The following is a 17,509-nucleotide window of genomic DNA, read 5'->3' as shown; positions in this document are numbered from 1 at the left end:
CTCCGGGGCTCAGGTGGGCTGCCTCATGTCCCCGCTGCGCTCACACCCAGTGGCCAGCACAGAGAAGGTCCCTCCCTTTGCCAGCCAGCTCTGCTCTGCCCAGCTGCTCCCACAGTCCTGCCCGGAGCACGCAGGTGGCTCACGCAGGTGCACACACACGCACACACAGGCCCCGCCTGGCCCCCACTGAGCAGAGCAGGCTGACCCCAAGTATCCAGCTTCGCTCTGGCTCCTCAGCCTGGACCCCACCAGGGCTGCCGCTCTGGGTGCCCACTCCCCCCGGCCCGGGCCGTGAGCAGGCCTCAGCTTCGGTGCAGGGCACGAGGTGCAGGCTTTGGCAAAGAGTTTTAATGGCAGAGCTGGCTGCAGCGACAATGCCACATGGGTGGGGCCAGAAGCTGTGGTGGGCAAGGGGCTAGCGGGCAACAGGGCAGGGCCAGATCCCTGAAGCAGCAGGGAGCAGAGACCGGCGGGCGGGCGGGCAGGCGGGCGCTACATGATGGAGCAGGCAGACAGCGGGTTCCGCGCGTGGCACGTGCACGCAGCCCCGCAGTACTGCCGGAAGGTCTGGTAGCAGCTGCCCTCGGGCTCGCCACCCCACTGGCCACCCGACGGGGCGGTCAGCGCCTCGGGTGGCAGGCGGCTCAGGATGGACGTGTTGATAGCCAGCGCAGCCAGGCCGTAGTCAGTGAAGAGCACAGTCTCACGGCGGCAGGTGGGACAAGAGATGAACTTGTACTTGGGGCAGGACTCGTAGAGAATCTGCAGGCACTGCTCACACACGGAGTGCAGGCAGGACAGCACGCGGGGCCGCCTCTGCGTGGCGTTGTACGTGTGCCCGCACGTCGGGCACTCCAGAGGCTCCCCGGCAGCCGCGGCCACCGCTGCCGCAGGGGCCCCCGGGGCCGCAGGGCCGGGCCGGATCACGTACTGGTTCACGATGACCTCATCCGCTGGCGCCACCCGGGGGAAGCCCAGCTCAGCGCTGCCCTTGCGGGGCCGCCGTGGTAGAGGCGGGGTGCAGGGTGCCCCTTCCAGGGCGGGCATGTCCCCCCCACAGGCCTGGTTGACGATGATCTCTGTGTCTGAGGGCCAGGCTCGCTTGGGTGCCAGAGCCGGGGCAGGCCGGGGCGCAGGTGGGAAGCAGGGGGTGGCCGCCTGCAGCTCAGGGAACTTCTCAGGGTGGACCATCTTCATGGCCTCCATCTTGAGGATGACATGGGGGCCCTTCAGGCAGGACATGAGGAAGCCTGGCCAGCCACCGCCCACCTCGGGCCCTGGGTCAGCCGGCATCCGGCTGTCTCCAGTCAGACTGGGTGCTCGGGTAGGGGGGGGCGTTGGGTGGGGCCGGGGGGGCAGTGAGGGGACAGCATCCTGGTTGCCCTGTGGACTCCTGGGGGAGGCGGGCAAAAGCTTGGGGGGAAGGGCCCCCCCCAGAGGCCACAGTGGCTTCTCAGGTCCGGTGCGCGGGGGAGGAGGAAGGGGCGGGGGAGGAGGAGAGGGGCACGGGGGTGTGGGCGGCTGCCCTGGGCCAGAGGTCGGGCCCAGGGGCTCACCCAGGGTCTCTGGCCTCTGAGGCTGGCCAGGGGGCGTTGCAGGAGGTCCCCCTGCAGCCGAGATCAGCCGTCCCGGGGCCCGGACATCCGGGCAGGCAGGGGCTAGGTGGGCCCCATGGCTCCAGGACAGGGCGCCCAGGGAAGGCAGCTAGCCTGAGCGCTGGCCGCCAAAGGACCCGGGCAGCAAGCTCGGGGTTGGCGGCGGAAGCACAGGAGAGGCCGGGGCTGGGCCGGAGCTGCAGGTGAGAGACGCCGTGAGGTCAGCACCTGGGCCCACCCTCACCCTGCACAAAAGACCGGGCGCCCGACCTCTGACCCCGACCCTCGCCAGACTCGGAACCCAGCCCCTTCCGCAGCCCCTCGCGCCCGAGGCCCGACCTCTGCCCAGAAGTGGGGGCAGGCGAGCGAAGACCCCGCGCTGTCCCGCCCCGCCCGCACTCACCTGCCCCAGCCTGGCGTCCCCGGGCCGGGCCGCGCGCCGCCGCCTCCGCAGAGGTTGTCTCAAAGGCAGGCCTGGATGCGGCGCCCGAGCCTTGGCTCGGCGGCTCCGGAGGCTCCGGCGGCTACCTCGGGCGATGGCCGGGCCGCGGCGGCTCCCGGGGGCGTGGGGCGCGGGCGCGGGGCTCGGCGCGGCGGCGGCGGCAGGTGCGTGCGGAGCGTGGCGCGTTCTGCGGCGGAGGCGCGGGGACCGCAGTGCGCGCGGCGCCCGCAGCGCCACCCCCCGTCTGGGGACCCGCGCGGGGTCCGCGGGGCGGGGCCAGTCTCTCTGCCGCCCCTCGATCCGCCGCGGGCCTGGCGCCCGCTCTGGGGGTCGCCCTCCCCCTCCCGCCGCGGGCCCCGTGGGGGTCGGGATCCCCACAGCAGGCCCCCTCCCGTCTCCCCCACCTCCGGGCCGCCTGCTGACCCTGGGTCCTGGTCAAGCCCCCTGCCCGATTCCGGAAGGGAAGGAGTGCTCTGAGATCTCACAATACCAGAGGGAGGAAGGGGAGAGGGAGCCCTAGGGTGGTCCCAGGAAAGCTGGCCCCGGGGCCCCCACCGTGAGACTGCCGTGTGACCTCTGCAGAGGCAGGGTCTCTGTCAGTCCTTCCCCTCGGCCCCCAGAGAATGCCTCGGGTTGTTCCGGCTCACAGGTGCCCAGCTCAGGCCCGCTGAGGGCAGAAGAGGGTGAGCAGGGGTGGGCAAAGCACACATAGAAGGAGTGGGCGATGGAGGAACCCTGGCTGGGAGAGTGCTCCAAGGACAGGACGCTGGGTGGTGTAAGGGGTACGCAGCAGGTCAGACCGACGGCAGGACAGGCCCCATGGGGCAGCTCACGGAGGACACGCACCTACACGTACAGGCAGGGTGGCCTTTCCGGCACCCTGGCAGGTCACGGGTCATCACACAGCTGTGTGCTAACCTGATCCCACCCAGCAAGGCCCCATTCCTTTCTGCTTCTTCCTCGGGCCAGACTTCCCTGTGCCCCAGGATACACCCTCTGCCTGTGAGAAGCTGTCAGGTGAGAGGGAGGGCAGGGAACTGACGTGGCCTGGGCCTCCAGAGTGCCTTTCTTTAACCTGTCGTGGCCACGACGTGGCTTGCCGGCGTTCCTTTGACCAGCACTGGGCCCTGCTTCTGACCCTGGACAGACCCAGCCCCTCTGGCCACAGCTGCTCTGCTCTGTTACAGGCCAGAGTGCCCCTAGCTATAGCCCTAAGCCCAGCTCCTGCAGGGCAGCAGAGCCCAGTGTGGTCGGCATTCCTGACGAAGGGCCCCACGTGGGCAGGAGGCTGGAAAGGTGTTCTGGGCCCACAGGCCCGACTTTGCTCTCTCTGAGACCTCAGTCTAGTGCCTGCCCTTCAGTGTCACCCACCACTCCAGTGTGAGAGCTGTGCACGTGAGCAGGTGCCCAAGGGAGGGGCAGCGAGGGGCCCTGGCCCGAAGGCCGGGAAACTGAGGCAGCCTCGGCCAAGGGAGGGCTGGGGGTCCAGCCTGGGCAGCCGCTCTGCTCAGCCCCGTCCTGCCCCAACTCGAGGCCCCGCCCCGTGCCCGAGGCCCCGCCCCTGGGCTGAGGCCCCGCCCCGCCCGGGCCTGGAAGCGCAGCGCCGGGGCGGCCCAAGCCCGGGTCTGGCGGGAAGGGGCCGGCTGACCCCGAGCCTGGTCTTTGGGAAAACCCTCGAGCGCGGAGGCTTCTGGGGACTACAGTCCGCACCAGCCGCCCGCTTCCTTCCAGGCCAGGTTTGCGCACGCGCCGGCCCCCGCCCCTCCGCCGAGGCGGACGCTGTGGGGCGGCGGGCGGGGCCCGCGGAGCCTGCGCGGTGGGCTCTGACCTGCACGTTGGGCCGTGCGCGGTGGGCTTGCGCCGTGGGGCCCCCGATTCCGGCTCTGGCCCGGTTCCCCCCGCATCCGGTGCCGCATCGGTAGAGCTTGTGCCCAGACCGGTCTGACTGGCCCCACACCAGCCGCGCGGGTCAGCTGGCCTCTGGGCCACGTCTGATTGGACGCTGCCCTTCCCGGAGGCGCCCCCCCCACCCCGCGCCGCCCCGAGCGCGAAGGACGAGGGGTGCGGGCCCGGCCGCCCCAGGCGGAGCTCGCCAGTGCCAGGCCCTGCGCCGAGAGCGCACGTCCACTGTGACCCCGCACACAGCGACCCCAGGGCATGGCAGGCGCCAAGCGCCACCTAGGACTTGAAGCTGGGGGAGGTGGGAGGGCCAAGGATGGGGGCCCTGAGAGACGGAGGGCCTGTCCACAGGACCCCCGACCAGAGCAAAACTGTAGTTTCAGAAATGAGCAGGAAACGCCACTTGTGTATGAAACTCATGTTGCCAATAGAGAGATAAGTAAGTTTTATCGGCAAAGGTATGCAAACCAAACATTTTTTATCAGTTAGAAATACCGTAAGCCTCCGAGCAGAGCAGCGTGCTCACTAATGCCCTGGTTTCTGCCTGCGGGGAAGAGGCTGAGGTCACCGTGCAGGCCTCTCCCTCCACTTCAAAGCGGTGGCTTTGAGACTGTGGGTGACAGCCAGGCCCCAGACCATCTGCGGGCCTGACCCAGGCTCCTGTCCTGCATTCCGGTGACCTGCCAGCTCCCTGAGGGCCAGGACATGCCCCAGATGGGTCAAGGCTGAATCAGCCAGGCTGGCAGGGTCCCCGGGAGCCCAGGCCTGGCCACCGCCCATCCAGGAAAGGAAGGGTGGGTGGCCACTGTGCTGGAGGAGCTGGGGCCTCCTGGCATCTTGGGAACCCTGTCTTTGAGCCCCGCCCAAGGCCCCACCCCTCCCCAGGAGGGAAAAGGCAGCTACCGGAGGCTCAGCTCACAGGCGCGGGGACCTGGGCAAGAGGACAGCGCGCCGCCACCACCGCTCCAGGTGGGTCCTGGGCTGAGGGACTTCCCCATCCGCGGTAGGACCAGCTTAGCTGTGTCTCCCAGCCCCCCACCCCCACCCCGCTTCCAGCTCCATCACAAGGCCCTGCCACTCAAGGAGGGTGGAGGACACCTGGGGACAGCTGAGAGATGCTGTCCCTCACGGTCCCTGCACTCTGCCATCTTGCACACACACACACACAGGCCTTGCACACTCAGGCGCTTTCACGACCTGGCTTACCTTGGGATGCAGCTGTTGCCCTCCATGGAGCTGACTTTGTCTCCTTTGCTCACCTTTGCCAGGCAGGGCCATGGACCCCCATGAGACGCTCGTCAAGAACCCATATGCCCACATAAGCATTCCGAGGGCTCACCTGCGGCCTGAGCTGGGGCAGCAGCGGAAGGCGGGCCCATCCTCTGCAGAGTCGCAGCCTCTGCCTGTGAGGTCCTGCACCCTGGAGCCTCTGGAGGAGGCCCCGGGACCCAAGGGCACCAAGGGGGCTGCCTCCATCCAGGGCCGGCCAGCCTGTCAGCAGCCCTGTAAGCCCTGTGGCAGCGGGCAGCGCCCGGCAGGACTGGCCTACGCCGGCCCGCCGCCCGCCCAGCGCGGCGACGACATTGCCCATCACTGCTGGTGCTGCCCCTGCTGCTCCTGCTGCCACTGCCCCCGCTTCTGCCGCTGCCACAGCTGCTGCTGCGTCGTCTCCTAGCCCGGCCCCCACTGGCCCCGAGGCCCGGCGCTGCCAGCCGGCCTCTGCTCAGGCGGCCACGGCAAGGGCCTGGATGGTTGGGACTGCCACTGTGGCGTTGTCACGGGCACTGGCCACTCCCCTCCCTGGACAGCTGCAGCCAACCCACCGGGAAGGCTGACAGGCCAGCCCAGGGCCCTGGAACGGAGCCCTGGGCACTGCCTGTGCTGGGGACTCCCTTGACCACCTCTTCGAGGCCCAGGCTCAAGCAATAAAGCTGTGCGAGCTCCATTCTGGACACTTCTTCCTTGCCACTGTCCCCTTTGGGAGGGTCCCAGGCTAAACGCCACCAGAGACCGCCAGCCTCTGTGGGACAGTCACGGTGGGGGCAGCTTCAGGACAACCTGACCTGCGGCCTCAGGTTGGCCCATGGGCTGGACAAGAAGGCCAGTTGGGGGCAGGTTAGACAGCAGGAAGATGCTGTGCGTGGAACCGGGTGCCAAGCCTGAGACAAGCTCCCAGAGGAGGGCCCGGTTGGCAGCACCGTGGTGGGTGGAGCCAGCGCGGGCAGGTTTCCAGGGGTGGGAGCCCAGGGCCCAGCACCCGGCCCGGCCCACCCGTGAGTCACCGCCCTGCCTCGGCCAGTGCGTCTTCCTGGTTTCCCACAGAACACCCCGGTCCCGATGTCTGCCGTGTGCTGTTCCCCACTGCCCTGCCTCTGGGGCCCGGGCTCTGTGGAGGTGGGAACACAGTGCTGGGCCAGACCCGTCTCCCAGCTGTCTGGGCAGCACGGCATGCCTGCGTGGGAGGCCGGGGGCGCTGAGCCACTCGGGCCTGGGGTGAGGCAGGGAAGCGCATGTGCAGGGGGAGCATCCAGGCCAGCACCAGGTGCCTTGATGTTTCCGGGATGGGGCAGACAGCTGGAGGAGGCGAGCTGGCCTCGCAGGACAGACGGGTCCCGGTGACAGCCCTCCCCTGACCCCTGGTGACTGGCCGCGTGGCAGGACCAGTCTCTGGGTGTGGGCAGACATGTCATTGGCCTGACTACATGGGGACTCAGGCATGCCAGGTTCCCGGCCCCTGGCCCCTGGCTGGCCCCCACAGGAAGATGACCCCACCCGGGGCAGCCACAGAAACCCGTCCAACCAGCCCAGGAGGCCGAGGACTGCCAGAGTGGTGGGAGTGAGGAGGGGCCCTCTGGCCCTTGGCCTCCTCCAGCGGGGGAGGTTCTGGGGTCTGACTCCTTCCCAGCCCTCCCCGACACACCCCATCCTGCTATGCCACCGGGCTGGGCCTGGGGCCTCGGCCAGGTGTATGCCAGGGGGAGGTGACCTCTGAAGGGGTGCCTGGGGCTTTCCATAGCGCCCTGTGCTGGGAGTTTCTGGGTGGTCTCTCCACTCCTGTGCTCACGGGCCTCCTCGTGGGGCTAGCTTGTGATGGGAACACCGAGGGGATGGAAAGGCACCGCGACAGTTCAGCACGGACACGCACACAGTGACTGAGCCACAGGGTGGCGGGGCCCCTCAGGGCGCTGAGCTTGTGGGGGTCCTGGCAGGTTTCCTGGAGGAGGTGACGTCTGAACCGAGTGCTGAAGAGCAGGCAGCACCCAGGTGGAAGCCAGAAAGCTTTCCTGTTGTGAGTGGTGGTCGAGTATGAGTGGGCGCAGATCCGGGTCACAAGGCAGGAAGCTGGGCAGCGCTGCGCAGCGTGGGTGGGTGGGGGCGGGGCAGGCAGAGCAGGGGCGTCTCCAGCCCAGTTGGCAGTGTTGGTGGATCCAGTTGCAAGCGCTTTGTGGCTGAAAGGGGAGCCCACGCAGCCCGCAGCCACCACCTGCCTCCCCGCTGACTGGTCCACGTTCAGCCAGTAACGTGAGCCCCAGGGAGGGAGCCCCAGGCGCCCCAGGTCCCCCCAGCCCGCCCCCGGCCACCCTCGATCTGGACACAGCCGCCTGGCAGAGCAGACGCAGGTAAGACAGACCTGGGGCTCGAGCAGGCGGCTGGGGGGTGGGTATGAGCCTGGGAGGGTGCCCGAGGGCCACCGAGACAGGACCGCAGGCCAGGGTGCTGCCTCACTGGCAGTCACGAGGACTGAGGCTGTGCCCAGGCCCCGGTGTCGGGCAGCCCCACTGGCCACTGCCCACCTCCCACGTCTGCAGAGGCCTGGATTCCTGTCCTCTGGGGCGGGGGGAGCACTTCCCGTGCGGAGCCCAAGCCCGGGGGATGCTTGCAGAGGCTATACCTTGCCCCCTCCATATCCCTCCCCAGGATGCTGCTGCCGGAGGGGCACTCAGCCTCTGAAGAGGCCGCAGCCGCTGGGCCCCAGTGCGGTGACTGCATCGTCTGCTACTCGGCCTATGACCTCGCCGGGCACCTGCCCCGCCGCCTCTACTGCGGCCACACTGTCTGCCAGGCGTGCGTGCGGCGGCTGGCCACGCCGGCCCCTGCGCAGCACTGGGTCCCCTGCCCGCAGTGCCGCCAGAGCACGCCCATGCCCCGTGGAGGGGTGGCCATGCTGGACCTCGACCTGGCCGCCTTCCTGGCCATCAGGGCCGGACGGGGGCCGTCTCGCCTGGAGCCACAGCCCCCCGGGCCCTGCAAGGGCAGCCCCACTGTCACTCAGCAGCCGGCCAGGCTCCTCCCCGCGTCGGGCCCCCCGCCCCGCTTCCTCCAGCCCGGAGGCTGCTGCCCAGGCTGCCGCAGCCTCTGCTGGGATCCCTCAGGCAGCCCCCAGCTCTGAGCGCTGCTCAGCGCTGCCCCTCGGAAGGGAGCCTCGGCCTGCAGCACGAGGCACCGCCTTCCCGAAACAGCTCTGGTGTTCGCCCCGGGGCCGCCACCTAAGGTCGTGAGCTATGCCCACAGCGCTGTGCGCCCCTGCGGGAGCTGGAATCCGGGCCAGGACCCCCAGGCCCCACGGTGGTCTGCGTGCACTGCAGGGGCGCTGCTGTCAGAGTCGCCTGCGAGCCCAGCCCAGGTCTGGACGCGGCTCAGCGGCGGCTCCTGAAAGGGTCTGGGGGCCGGTGTCCGGGCCTTGGCTGCAGGCTGGGGGGGCAGGCCCAGCAGAGGCCGCTCCTGGCCTGATCGAGGAGGCCCCCTCCTTACAGAGCCCTGAGCCCAGCGGGAGGGTCTCTGCCTTCACCCCCTGTGAAGCCCGCCTGCTCAGTGCCCCCGGCTCCCGCCGTGACGGGTGCTGTTGGGGAGGACAAGCACGATGGCTGCTGCTGTAGGTGTGCAGGGAGCTCCAAGCCGGGGGCGCTGCCGACGGGCGCTCACGACAGCCGCCCCTCCCCGGGCCTGTGGCGTCCTCTGCCTTCCAGGGGCGGCCACACAGACCTCAGAGGGACCAGAGACAGACCCCACAGGTCAGACTGCCACACGCCCACCCCCGCTCGGGAAGGGGCTGCTGCTCAGGATCCCTGGAAGGGCCGAGGGGCCCGCCCCAGCCGTGGGGGGCAGGATGGGAGGGACGGGCCAAAGAATGTGCTGAGAGGACAGTCAGAAAGTTCCTCCTTCCCGAGGACAAAGTCCCCCAGCACCGACGGTTGGTGGACAGCAGGCAGGGGCTCGAGACAGCAGCCAGCTGGGGCGGGGCTGGCCCCCGCGGGGCCACTCACCCTCCCCGCATCTCCGGAGCGGGAAGGGGCCCGACTCCAGAAAGAGGCACCTGTGAACAAGGGGGCCGGACTCAGCTGGGGAGAGAAACAGGTGGGCTCGGGTGCCGGGCTGAAGAGCAGTGTGGCCTGGGGTGGGCCCTCCTCCCACTTGCAGGAGAAGTCAGTGACACCTGTGACTGTGACCGTTGCTGGCCACCTCTGGGGCTGCGCCGCTTGGGAGCTCTGCTAGGCCCAGCCCTGAACTGGATGACCTCGGGGGTTGCTGCCCTCCCTGCCCACCTGGTGCAAAGAGCTTCCTTCTGGCCATGTGACAGCGGCAGGACAGGCACGAGAAGGCCTGCAGAGACGAGGGCGGACTTCCCGAGGGGTCCCCAGGATGGCCGGCCAGAGTGCCAGCATCCCGCCTGCCGCAGGTGGCCAGCACGCAGCATCCTGTCATGTCCCTCAGACGTCCACGTGCGAGAGCCCAGCTCTGGGGGCCAGCAGCCCAGCCCTGCTCACCCCTGGGTGACGGTGGGGCCTGGAAGAGGCCGGCACCCAGGGCTGCGATGGTACCCCTGGGGGGCCCTTGGCTCCTTGGTAAACATTAATGGGCTCAGTACACGGCAGGTCATGTGTGCGCCCAGCGGATCTTTGACCTGCAGCTGCTCTCGGCCCGTGTCTCCTCCCCGAAGGTGCCCCTCACTGCCCACACAGGTAGGAGCTTCTAGAACCAGGCGGGGGCCCAGGACACTGGGGTCAGGGCTGGGTGACCTCCAGGCCCAGGGCTTAGCGCCCACCTCACTCTCCAGCAGCTGAGGTTGAGCGACCAGCTTGGGGGCAGCCAGAGCGAGGGGTTACCGCAGGCTCCCCAGGACCTAGACCCTGGGGGTCCAGGCCCAGCAGGCTGAGGAAGGAGCCTTGAGGTGGGAGGGCGTCAAGCCCCTTGTCCTGCTCCCCACCACTGGGAGTGGACCCTTATCAAGTGGAGACATTGCTGTTTGGTACCAAATGCCAAAGTCTAAGCTGTGACTGTCTGCAATGGTCTCTGTGACACCCAATAGGAGACGCCCCGGAGTCCCGACCACTTCTGGCTACACCCTAGTACCCTGGGTCACCCACTAGCCCTTCCTCCAGCCAGAACCAGCAGCGAGCCAGGGATCCCTCCACTCTGTCCCCCCAAACCAGACTGAATTTGCCTGACAGCCACCTGGGGTCACTATAGCCATCCCCCTGCAGACGGAGGAAGGGGGAGACCACTGAGGCCAACAGCAGGTGGGAAGGGGGGACAGTGGGAAGGTCTCGGGCCAGGACACCCCGAGAGCTGGCGGGCAGGGGGCAGCGTTGAACTGCCCTTCTCGCCAGCAGGTCTGGGTCTGGGCCTGGGTCCGTTCCTGCCTGAAATCATGCCGCATCCCCTCACCGGGGGCCCGGCCCCTCCCGCCCCTCTGGACACACTTGGCCTGCTGGACCAGAGGCTGGGAGACGCAGGTACCAGAGACCCAGGGGCCCAACCTCCACCGCATCCCTGCCCACCCACCTGGCCCCTGACTCATCGCGCTGGGGAAGCTGGGCGAGGGGTACTAGCCGGTCCCCAGGAGAGCCCACGAGCCAGACCCCTCCTTCCCGCTCCTGTCCCTCACCCCAAGCCCCTGTGTTGTGGGCCCCACCTGAAGGTGTCCAGGAAACAGCTAGGTCCCTGGCCCTAGCTGACCCCAACCCCTGCAGGGATCTCTGGTTCTGCCTCCCTCCTGGAAGACAGAGACATGGACCCCTGGGCCCTCCCTCAGCTGAAGGACACCGGACAGGCCTGGAGAGGTAGGTCTGGAGGCAGCGGGTGGCTGGCCCGGCATGGCTGCACCTTGCTGGGTGTGAGTCTGGAGAGGGTTCTCGGGGAGAGAGCGAGGATGAGCTCTGCTCCAACAGGCCACATGGAAACGCTCCACAGACCCCAACCAGGGCACCCGGTCCTTCACTGGGACTGCTACAGGCCGCGCTGGCCCTCCTCCTCTGTCCTGTGGGCAGTCAGGCTCCCAGGAGACCCCAGAGGGCTGTCGGCCTCAGCATTCTGCCAAGGGACAGAGAAGGGGGGTTGAGGCCCTGCCCTGGGAAAGGGGAGAAAAAGAAGGGGCCTGGGAAAAGGGTGCACGGGAGGCCCCGCCAAGGACCTCCCTGGAATGTGTCTTCAGAGCTCAGTGCGGCCGGCAGGGCGCTGCGGGTGCTCACTGGCTTCCTCAAGGCCTGTGGGCTGCTGGGCGGCCTCTACCTCTTCATCTGCTCCCTGGACATCCTCAGCTCCGCCTTCCAGCTGCTAGGCAGTGAGTGACCCACCAGGTGGCTGTGGGCTGGTGGCCAGCCTGGCCTCCCCAGCCTCAGGACACCTGTCTCCCGGATGCAGGCAAAGTAACCGGAGACATCTTCAAGGATAACGTGGTGCTGTCCAACCCTGTGGCTGGACTGGTCATTGGCGTGCTGGTCACAGTCCTGGTGCAGAGCTCCAGCACGTCCTCCTCCATCGTGGTCAGCATGGTGGCCTCCAAGCGTGAGTGCCCCTCCCCTCCGGGGATGGTGGGGGGGTGGGAGTGGCTGGCTGACGCAGCGCCCCCACAGTGCTGACCGTCCGGGCCTCTGTGCCCATCATCATGGGTGTCAACGTGGGCACATCCATCACCAGCACCCTGGTCTCGATGGCACAGTCAGGGGACCGGGACGAGTTTCGGAGGTGAGCGGGGTAAGGGGCAGGCAGGGGCCGGGGCGGCGATCCGGATGGTGGCCAAGACCGGCACCCAGCTGCCTCTGTGTGACTCCAGAGCCTTCGGCGGCTCGGCTGTGCACGGCATCTTCAACTGGCTCACGGCGCTGGTCCTGCTGCCGCTGGAGAGTGCCGCGGCCCCCCTGGAGAGGCTCAGTGCGCTGATCCTGGGCACCGCCAGCCTGCAGCCCGGGGGGCACGCGCCCGACATCCTCAAGGTGCTGACCCGGCCGCTCACACACCTCATCGTGCAGGTGAGGCGGCTGGCTCCTTTCCGGCAGGCCGCACAGGCCAGGGCCTGGCTGGAAGGGCTTTGCTGGGGAGACCGGTCTGGGCCCGGGGTCGGGCGGGGCAAGAGAGGGATCCAGCGCGGTGGCCCTGGCTGCAGTCCTCCAAGCCCCAGGCCAGCCCTGAAGAACCGACGCTAGACCCGGATCCTCTGTCCCCAGCTGGACGCTGATGTCCTTATGGGCAGTGCCACGGGCAACACCACCAACCGGAGCCTTATTAAGCGATGGTGCGGCACCAGGGAGCAGACGGTGAGGCGCCGCTAATCCCTGACCCCAGACCCGCCGAATTACCCGGCCCCGCCTACTCTGAGCCCGTCCTGAGCCTCACCGCCTTGCCTTCCCAGACCGCGGGAAACAGCAGCTACTGCGGAGCGGCGGCGGGGGGCCCCTGCCCTGGGAAGAACGGCTCTGCGTCTGAGGAGCCCTTGCCCTGTGAGGCCCGGCCCCGCGCGCCGCCCCGCGCGCCGCCCCGCGCGCCCCCGCCAGCCCCCGCCGCCCCGCGCGCCCCCGCCGCCCCGTGCAGCTCGCGGCTCACCTGCCCCCGCCCTGCCCCAGGCCGCCACCTGTTTGCGGGCACGGCGCTCGCGGACCTGGCCGTGGGCCTCATCCTGCTGGCCGCCTCCCTGCTCGTGCTCTGCTCCTGCCTCGTCCTCATTGTCAAGCTGCTCAACTCCACTCTGCGGGGCCGCGTCGCCCAGGCCGTGAGGACAGTCATCAACGCCGGTGCGGCGGGAAGCGGGGCCGCCGCGGGGGTGGGGGCGGGGAAGCGGGACTCGGGGTCACCGGCCCTCGCTCCGCAGACTTCCCCCGCCCGTTTGGCTGGCTCAGCGGCTACCTGGCCATGCTCGTGGGCGCCGGCCTGACCTTCGCGCTCCAAAGCAGCAGCGTCTTCACCGCGGCCACAGTGCCGCTCATCGGTGAGCAGAGCCCGCAGCGCCTGGGGGTGGGCTCAGGGCCCGTGGTGACCCCCGGCTCCCCCAGGGGTCGGGGTGATCAGCCTGGAGCCAGCGTACCCTCTCTTCCTTGGTGGGGAGTGGGTGGACTCAGGGCCCGTGATGACCCCTGGCTCCCCCAGGGGTCGGGGTGATCAGCCTGGAGCCAGCGTACCCTCTCTTCCTTGGTGGGGAGTGGGTGGGCTCAGGGCCGGTGATGACCCCTGGCTCCCCCAGGGGTCGGGGTGATCAGCCTGGAGCGAGCATATCCTCTCTTCCTGGGCTCCAACACTGGCACCACCACCACGGCCCTGCTGGCAGCTCTGGCCAGCCCCTCGGACATGCTGCTCAGCGCCGTCCAGGTACCGCCCTCCCGCACCCTCCCCGGCCTGCAGGCCCCTCCATTCCCAACACGGGCCTGGGACTTCCGCTCTGGGTCAGTCCCCCTCCTGTCCGGTCCTGTAGGCTGGTGGTGGGATGTGTGTCCTGGGGCCTCAGGCCCTGGCTCTCCAGGACTCCACCTCTGGCTGCCCACTCAAGCCCACAGCCTCGCCTCCTGGGACCCCAAGGACCCTGTGGGACTTGTCCGGGTCCCAGGCCTTCCCCTCTTCCCCTGCAACCTCGTCATTTCCAGGACCCTGTAGCCCCAGGTCTTCTTCCCGGTTCCAGCTGGCGGCTCTCCTGAGGGACCGCTGTGGCCTCAAGCCCCTCCATCTCACCGCCTTGGGATGCCCTCCACCCCCAGCGGCCTAAATGGCACAGGTCCCCACTTGGACGACTCCCCAGCTCCCTCCGTTCTCCCCTACCCAGTCCCAATTCTGCCTCCAGGACGCCTCCCGCCAGCCCCCCAGCTCTGAGCCCCACGCCCAGTCCCATTCAGTCCCTCTGATTCTCTCCAGATTGGCCCTTGGGCCCCACTGCCTCCATCCCAGCGCCCTAATAGGTGCAGCTCTCGAAGGCCTGGATCTCACTGGGCTGCTGCCCACAAGAAGAGATAAACCCCAGCGCTCCCCCACTCCCACCTGCTCTCTCGCCTCGGTTCTGTCTCTGTCCATTTAGAACCTCCCAGTGCAGAGCCCTGATCCCCTCCTCCAGGAAGCCCTCCAGAATGCACCCACCACAGCGACTCCTCGACTTCTCCAGCAACCCCTGGAGAGAGTTGTGTTCCCTCCACGTGTAGCCCTGCAACTCCTCACAGGAGCCAGGCCAGAACCTGGGGCTGGGTGGCTAAGCCCACTGAGGGATGAGCATGAGTAGGGTCGCTGTGGATGAAGCATAGGCGAGTGAAGCCAGCTCAGGGGAAGGTGGAATCCACAGGGCCATCAGAGACATAGTTACCACATGGCGATGCCGTACTAGGCTCCTGAGCCTCAGGGCACTGTGGGGTGTGGGAAGAGCGTGCCCACCACAGTGACCATCAGGGAGGGGCATGCCTCCCAGGGAGCCCAGGCTCCTGAGGCCCTCCCTCCCTCCCTCCAGGTCGCTCTCATCCACTTCTTCTTCAACCTGGCGGGTATCCTGCTGTGGTATGTGGTGCCCATCCTCCGGCTGCCTGTCCCGCTGGCCAAGTACTTTGGGAACCTGACCGCCAGCTACCGCTGGGTGGCTGTCGCCTACCTGCTGCTCTGCTTCCTGGTGCTGCCACTGGCCGCCTTCGGGCTCTCCCTGGCGGGGGGCGCAGTGCTGGCTGCAGTCGGGGCACCCTTGGTAGTGCTGGTGCTCCTCGTCGCCCTGGTCACTGTCCTGCAGCGGCACCGGCCCGCCTGGCTGCCCCGCCGCCTGCGCTCCTGGGTCTGGCTGCCCCTCTGGCTCCGCTCTCTGGAGCCCTGGGACCTCCTGGTGAGACGCTGCTGCCCCTGCAAGGCCTGCAGCCCCCCTCAGGCTGTGGCCAAGGAGGCTCACTGCTATGAGAACCCCCAGGTTCTGGCCTCCCAGCAGTTGTGAAGGGTGGACGTGCCTCACCCCCTCGCCCCATTGACCTCTGGCGGCCCTGGGGGATCCCAGTAGCTGCGGACTTCTGAGTCACCTGAGTCGCCTTCTTTGCAAATAAAAAAAGTCTGTACCCAGGTGTGGGTGGTCTTCTCTCTCCAATCCGGGGCTGCATGGGGAGGGGCACCCTCGACCCCCAACTTCCCCCTACCCCCGCTTCGACCCCAAACTTTCCCCACCCTACACCCCACCCAGCCCGGTAGGGAGCTGGGGGTGGGGCAGTGCCTTTGCCGCCCTCCAGCGGACACTCGGGGGCCAGCGCCGAGCCCGAGTAGGAGCTGGAAGTCCCTGGAGGTGCGGCCAAACAGCCGAAGCCCGAGCTGTGACTCTCTCTCCGCGGCCGCTGGCGGCAGAAGGCCCTGAGTGCCGCGGATCCGGAGCGTGGAGACCCCGCAGCAAGAAGCTCGGGGTCCAGGGAGGCTGGACGCGGCCGGGGCCTTCCCTGTGGTGCAGGGAGGGAGGGCGGACGCGCGGGCAGCTCCGGCGCCCTGCAGCCCCTGTCGGCGGTCGGCCTGGAGGGAGTCACGTGGTCGCTGCGGGGCCCCGAATTCCGCAGGTGCGTCGCGGAGTGGGGAGGGCACGGGTGAGGACCGGGTGGCCCCGAGGCGCCCCGCTCCCCCGCGTCCCCGCTCTCCTCCCGCGGCGCGGCGCCCGCCGCTGCGGGGCACGGGGCTGCGGGGGCTGCGGGGGCGGCGGGTCGGGGGCGCGGTGCCGGCGGACCAGTGCGCGGTTACCCATGTCCGCCGGCCTGCACCGGGGCGGCCAGGGGCGCCACCCCGCCGTCCTGGGCAGAGCAGGTGCTCAGTGCCCCCACCCCAGGGAGTGGATCCTGCCCGCCACGCCCGGCGCAGCTCGCCCCTGGAGGCCGCACCTAGGTAAAACATCTCTGGGCCAGGTGCCCACCCGGGACTGGCTCCCCTCCCCCTCCCCGTGCCCGCGCCGCGGGTTTCCACATAGCAAGGCTTTTGTCCGGAGCCGGGCGCTGGTAACCCGACACCAGCCGGACCCTGTGCCGCCACAGCCCTGAGAGGAGAGGGTTGGCGGATCCAGTCTCTCCCCCAGAACTCGGGCACTTTGGGGTGCCCATGTGCAGACCCCTAGGCAGCTCGGATCCGGGGAGGGCTGGGGGTGTGTGTGTGTTGGCTGGTTTCTCGGTTTGCAGCTGCGACCAGTGACCACCTTCTGATCCAGGGATGCTGCCCTGAAGATGGGAGCCACCTTCCTTCCCAGCCCCCCAGGTGTGCCTAGCCAAACCCGGTGGGGGGACAGGTGTGAGTGGTCAGGAAGATGAGACGGGGACCTCAGAACCAATTCCTGTCCACAGTGGCGTCATCTCCCTCGTTCCCGGGTTCTCATAGACCCCCCTTCCCGTGTCCCCCAGCCCCTCTCAGCGCCCCCATGTCTCCTATCCTCCCAACAAGCTTCTAGATCTCCTGAGCCTGGGGCTCACCCTGGCCTCCGGAAGAGCTAGCCACCTGCTCTGAGACCCACAAGGGGCCTCGTGCGAACAAGACCCCTGGGGCAGGTCCATGTACCTATTTTTGGCTTCCCCCCACTTTTGTGACCTCAGGACACACCTGCCCTTCTGACATCAGCCTGACTCCCATGGAAGTCCCTGAGGAGGGGCTGGTCCTGGCTGTTTCCCCAGGGACAGGGGCGGGGGGCTCCCCCTCCCCATTGTGGGAAGGCAGTGAGAGGGGAAGCAAGTACCCAGTGCGTGCACCTCTCCTTCCGGGGGCGGGTGAGGCCACCCACAAAGGCTGACTGCTGGGTCTTTTGAGGCCGTGAACCACTGTCTGCCTGCTGCTCCCGCCAGGCGGTAATGCAGCCTCCCGCTGGGACCATGGCCACCGGTAAACAGAGCTGTCGCTGAGGACGCCTTCAACAGCTGCCGGCTCGGGCGGGAGGGCCAGGTGTCCGGCACTCCCACAGCCCCCACCCACTCTGCCCTGCGTCCCGCTGGGCCACAGACCCCCACTGGGCCCGGACCTCCCCCCAGCCTGGACCCGGTGGCTCACAGGAGCCCACCGCCACCCTGCGGCAGGAACGCCCTTGGTTAAGGCTGGGGACCTGCAGGGCCTCCCCCACCACCGGCCCGTGCAGCGGCGCCTACTGTGGTCCTTGGCCGAGGGCCACAGAGAGGCCTGCTGCCTCGTTCCCGCCAGTGTTCACTTCGGAAGGACAAGGTGGGCAACCTGGTGCCGCGAGGGTCCCTGGGGCTCACACCTGGGTGGGTGACAGCTGTTTTGTTACCCGGAAAGCAGGGGTGCCATGGCCACGCTGAACTCCCGGCCCTGTGCGCACTGGTCACAGGAAGCAGAGACTTCTGCCAGTGGGGGTCTCAGCCCAGGGTGGGTGGCGAGGAGG

General features: G+C 68.6%; 4 protein-coding genes and 1 pseudogene across 11 annotated transcripts; 4 read left to right on the top strand and 1 right to left on the bottom strand.

Moving 5' to 3' along the window:
* Window positions 1–333: 333 nt before the first annotated feature.
* On the bottom strand, window positions 334–2,304 carry RNF208 (ring finger protein 208). Its single transcript, XM_086324089.1, has 2 exons — window positions 1,999–2,304; window positions 334–1,792 (listed from the first exon to the last, which is right to left on the bottom strand). The coding sequence occupies exon 2, from the start codon at window positions 1,291–1,293 to the stop codon at window positions 493–495; it is 801 nt and encodes a 266-aa protein (XP_086180215.1). The 5' UTR covers window positions 1,294–1,792; window positions 1,999–2,304; the 3' UTR covers window positions 334–492.
* Window positions 2,305–3,450: 1,146 nt separating this feature from the next.
* Window positions 3,451–5,881, top strand: CYSRT1 (cysteine rich tail 1). Its single transcript, XM_086324092.1, has 2 exons — window positions 3,451–4,905; window positions 5,205–5,881. Exon 2 carries the CDS (start codon window positions 5,213–5,215, stop codon window positions 5,609–5,611), a length of 399 nt encoding a protein of 132 aa, XP_086180218.1. The 5' UTR covers window positions 3,451–4,905; window positions 5,205–5,212; the 3' UTR covers window positions 5,612–5,881.
* Window positions 5,882–7,425: 1,544 nt separating this feature from the next.
* RNF224 (ring finger protein 224) lies at window positions 7,426–8,475 on the top strand. Its single transcript, XM_086324090.1, has 2 exons — window positions 7,426–7,556; window positions 7,855–8,475. Exon 2 carries the CDS (start codon window positions 7,856–7,858, stop codon window positions 8,324–8,326), a length of 471 nt encoding a protein of 156 aa, XP_086180216.1. The 5' UTR covers window positions 7,426–7,556; window position 7,855; the 3' UTR covers window positions 8,327–8,475.
* LOC147362210 (uncharacterized) lies at window positions 8,439–9,790 on the top strand (annotated as a pseudogene).
* SLC34A3 (solute carrier family 34 member 3) lies at window positions 9,134–15,219 on the top strand. 8 transcript variants are annotated; one of them, XR_015136027.1, is made up of 14 exons: window positions 9,836–10,454; window positions 10,548–10,670; window positions 10,908–10,997; window positions 11,369–11,497; window positions 11,578–11,721; window positions 11,790–11,901; window positions 11,990–12,185; window positions 12,381–12,470; window positions 12,566–12,653; window positions 12,777–12,944; window positions 13,022–13,138; window positions 13,391–13,515; window positions 13,788–13,915; window positions 14,633–14,770. XR_015136027.1 is itself a non-coding variant. In XM_086324068.1 (13 exons), the coding sequence occupies exons 2-13, from the start codon at window positions 10,586–10,588 to the stop codon at window positions 15,095–15,097; spliced, it is 1,809 nt and encodes a 602-aa protein (XP_086180194.1). In that variant the 5' UTR covers window positions 9,134–9,896; window positions 10,548–10,585; the 3' UTR covers window positions 15,098–15,219. The 8 variants fall into 8 exon arrangements, 7 of the variants coding, with proteins under 7 accessions (XP_086180194.1, XP_086180199.1, XP_086180197.1 ...); XM_086324068.1 differs by lacking the exon at window positions 13,788–13,915 and having other exon boundaries at window positions 9,134–9,896; window positions 14,633–15,219; XM_086324073.1 differs by lacking the exon at window positions 13,788–13,915 and having other exon boundaries at window positions 9,134–9,896; window positions 10,545–10,670; window positions 14,633–15,219.
* Window positions 15,220–17,509: the final 2,290 nt, after the last annotated feature.

Source organism: Bos grunniens, chromosome 11 (assembly GCF_055505025.1).
Source record: "Bos grunniens cultivar Pamir isolate PY7600 chromosome 11, Bosgru_T2T1.0, whole genome shotgun sequence".
Lineage (NCBI taxonomy): Eukaryota > Metazoa > Chordata > Mammalia > Artiodactyla > Bovidae > Bos > Bos grunniens.
This window is presented reverse-complemented; position numbering and strand designations above follow the sequence as displayed.